The sequence below is a fragment of the Pinus tabuliformis genome, chromosome 5_1 (assembly GCF_031772625.1).
Source record: "Pinus tabuliformis cultivar Carrire ecotype Pingquan chromosome 5_1, CPIR1, whole genome shotgun sequence".
Lineage (NCBI taxonomy): Eukaryota > Viridiplantae > Streptophyta > Pinopsida > Pinales > Pinaceae > Pinus > Pinus tabuliformis.
The window spans coordinates 586,639,085-586,641,806 of record NC_142305.1 but is presented as its reverse complement, the minus strand read 5'-3'; the positions used below and the strand labels follow the sequence as shown (position 1 = coordinate 586,641,806).

The window sequence follows — 2,722 nt, the reverse complement described above, 5'->3', positions numbered from 1 at the left end:
ACTATCAAATAAATGTTTATAGTTTGATTGAATACTTTTAAATGCTTTACACATTATGTAACACAGATACTTTCCTGCTCAAAATGAAAAGTGAGTAATAAACATAAATTACATACTACGCAGGAGCACATTGAAGTATATAAAGTTGAGTTTAAAGTAATATTAAATTTAATGATGGTTGATATTTATTACTATTAAATAAAATAAATATTAATTATAGTTTTTTTTTTAATATATAAAAAAATTAAACCAAATAGGTTTATATTTTCTTTTGAAATAAAATTAAGTTAGAGAAATATGTTTTAAGGAAATAGATTTATCATTTACAAATTTATAGGATGTAAGAGAAGTAAAAGTTTTTGATATGTAAGAGAAGTAAAAGTTTTTGAATTATCATAGTGATAATTTCAGGTGATATAAATTTACTTAAATAACAGTGATAAATTAAAAGATATTTATAGATAATAGTTAATAATTATTAGTAATAACTGCCTGATAAATTAACTGACATCTATTGATAAATTAACTGACATCTATAAATAATAGTGAGACAATTTGAAAAATTATCATCCTGATAATTTTAGGTGACATAAATTTACTTAAATAACAGTGATAAATTAAGGGATATTCATAGGTAATAGTTAGTAATAACCAATAATAATTGTCTGATATATTATGAAATCCATAAATAATAACCAATAATAATTGTCTCACTACCTACTTGAAAATTAAATTATGATAAATTTTCTTACCCCTATTAATAAACAACTCTACTAAATCCCATGGATGCTTAATTTATAAGCATCGTCAACACAAAATGCCAGTGGGAGGAGCTGTTTGATGTGATCCCCACCTATAAATAAGTTCTTACAACGGAATCTATGCACGTTTTATCCTTCTTCTTTTTTGCAGCAGAACAGGTTTCAAAATTGCCATGGCGAGGAAGAGCATATATACTGCCTTCTTGCTTCTGATGGTGTTTGCAGCCATATGTGCTGACTTTTGTGAGGTGAGTTCATTTCTTATTAACACAGTGCTGTATTCCTACCTAACTTATAGATATGTATTGAGGTTAATGGATTCAGATTATGGTAATAATGGTGCATTGCATTATTTGTTGATAATGTATTGTATATGTACTTTGCAGGCATCCATAAAGGGAGAATCGGTTTCCATTGTTCCTCAAGGCCATGGACAGGTTAGATCCAGTTAAATAATCTTTATTCGTATATCAGTATGTTATAGTTTGTTGCAGGTTTTCAATGTCACTGAAATTGTCTGATATGAGTTATATTTCTCACTCAGGGCAAGCACCGGCACAGTGGATTACCCCCAGGAGGTGATTATATACGATTTTGAAATAATTATCTTCTTTTTGTTAAATTTCATATTCCTGTCTGTTTGGATGCTAATATAACTGTTACTATGCAGAGTGTCCATCTGCGTGTTCATACAGGTGTTCGAAAACTCAATACCGGAAGCCCTGTTTGTTCTACTGTCAGAAATGCTGCTCCAAATGTCGTTGTGTTCCTCCGGGCACCTATGGCCACAAGGAGGTGTGTCCCTGCTACAACGACTGGAAAACCAAAAGAGGGGGGCCAAAGTGCCCTTAGATATCACTATATTATATTCAGTGGTAGTAGAACAATGAAATAACCCAGTTCATAATGTTGGTCTGTTAGCAAGAACTTTGTGTAGATTTTCTCAGAACTATTTCACTAGGATGGATCTGATCATATCTGCAGCACAATGTGATGTAATGTAACCTCTTTCAATGCTAAATGAAATTTTTTTGAAAGAAATATTTCTTTCATATTTGGTATTTATGTTAAAGCATATATATACACAAATAAAATTGGGTTTGGCATCATGGGCCTTTTAATGCTCTCTTTACAACGATTTACAGTGGGACTGTGGAAGTGGAATTGAAATTTATTTCTCTTATGGGTGGAGAGGAATAAGGGATTATGTATCTTTCTTTCTTACCAAGAAGAATTTTGTCACAGTAGAGGTAAAGAGTCGAACTCCGATCAAACCTAAAATCTCCACTCTGATCAAACCTAAAATCTCCGGTTTGACAGACCAGCCCATCCTCCTGCTGTCTGCCACAAATCTTGAAAAGAAATTTCAGGGGTTTTGATGTATGAGTGATCTCTTAATTTTATTTGAATTAAGTAAATTATTATTAAAAATACATATAGATAAATTATTTTTTTAATAATATATATATATTTTTTAATAATATTATTTTGAGTGATACATTATAGTGTTTAAATAAATTTTTTATTATTATTATTATTATTTAATTTTAAAGTTATAGCCAAATACACCATATCGGTGTATAAGACTTTTTTATTTGTAAGATAAGAGACTCACTTCCAAGTAGTGATTTAATTGTTGTTAAGTTTACGAAAACATATATACTCTACCTCAAACACCTGTTGTCAAACATTAAACCCAGTCAAGTTATTATTATTAAATAATTAAAAAAATCTCAAAACTTTTACCAAATTTATATCTTTGTTAAGTTTATGAAAACATATATACTCTACCTCAAACACCTGTTGTCAAACATTAAACCCAGTCAAGTTATTATTATTATTAAATAATTAAAAAATCTCAAAACTTTTACCAAATTTATCTCTTTTAAATAAGTAAATAAAAGCGTGTACCAAAGTTGAAAAAAAAAAACAAATGATTTTGGACATTGAACATAAATATC

The 2,722-nt window shown here is 29.1% G+C and overlaps 1 protein-coding gene across 1 annotated transcript; it reads left to right on the top strand.

The window, feature by feature from the left end:
• Positions 1-808: 808 nt before the first annotated feature.
• Positions 809-1,826, top strand: LOC149166209 (peamaclein-like). Its single transcript, XM_089431304.1, has 4 exons — positions 809-1,009; positions 1,148-1,198; positions 1,306-1,339; positions 1,432-1,826. The coding sequence occupies exons 1-4, from the start codon at positions 935-937 to the stop codon at positions 1,611-1,613; spliced, it is 342 nt and encodes a 113-aa protein (XP_089287430.1). The 5' UTR covers positions 809-934; the 3' UTR covers positions 1,614-1,826.
• Positions 1,827-2,722: the final 896 nt, after the last annotated feature.

Bases quoted from the DNA above. Each gene is read 5' to 3' on its own strand.
- LOC149166209 (XM_089431304.1), top strand. From the start codon at position 935: ATGGCGAGGAAGAGCATATATACTGCCTTCTTGCTTCTGATGGTGTTT. The intron at 1,199-1,305 runs GTTAGATCCAGT...TTTCTCACTCAG, and splicing joins TTCCTCAAGGCCATGGACAG to GGCAAGCACCGGCACAGTGG. The intron at 1,340-1,431 runs GTGATTATATAC...GTTACTATGCAG, and splicing joins CAGTGGATTACCCCCAGGAG to AGTGTCCATCTGCGTGTTCA.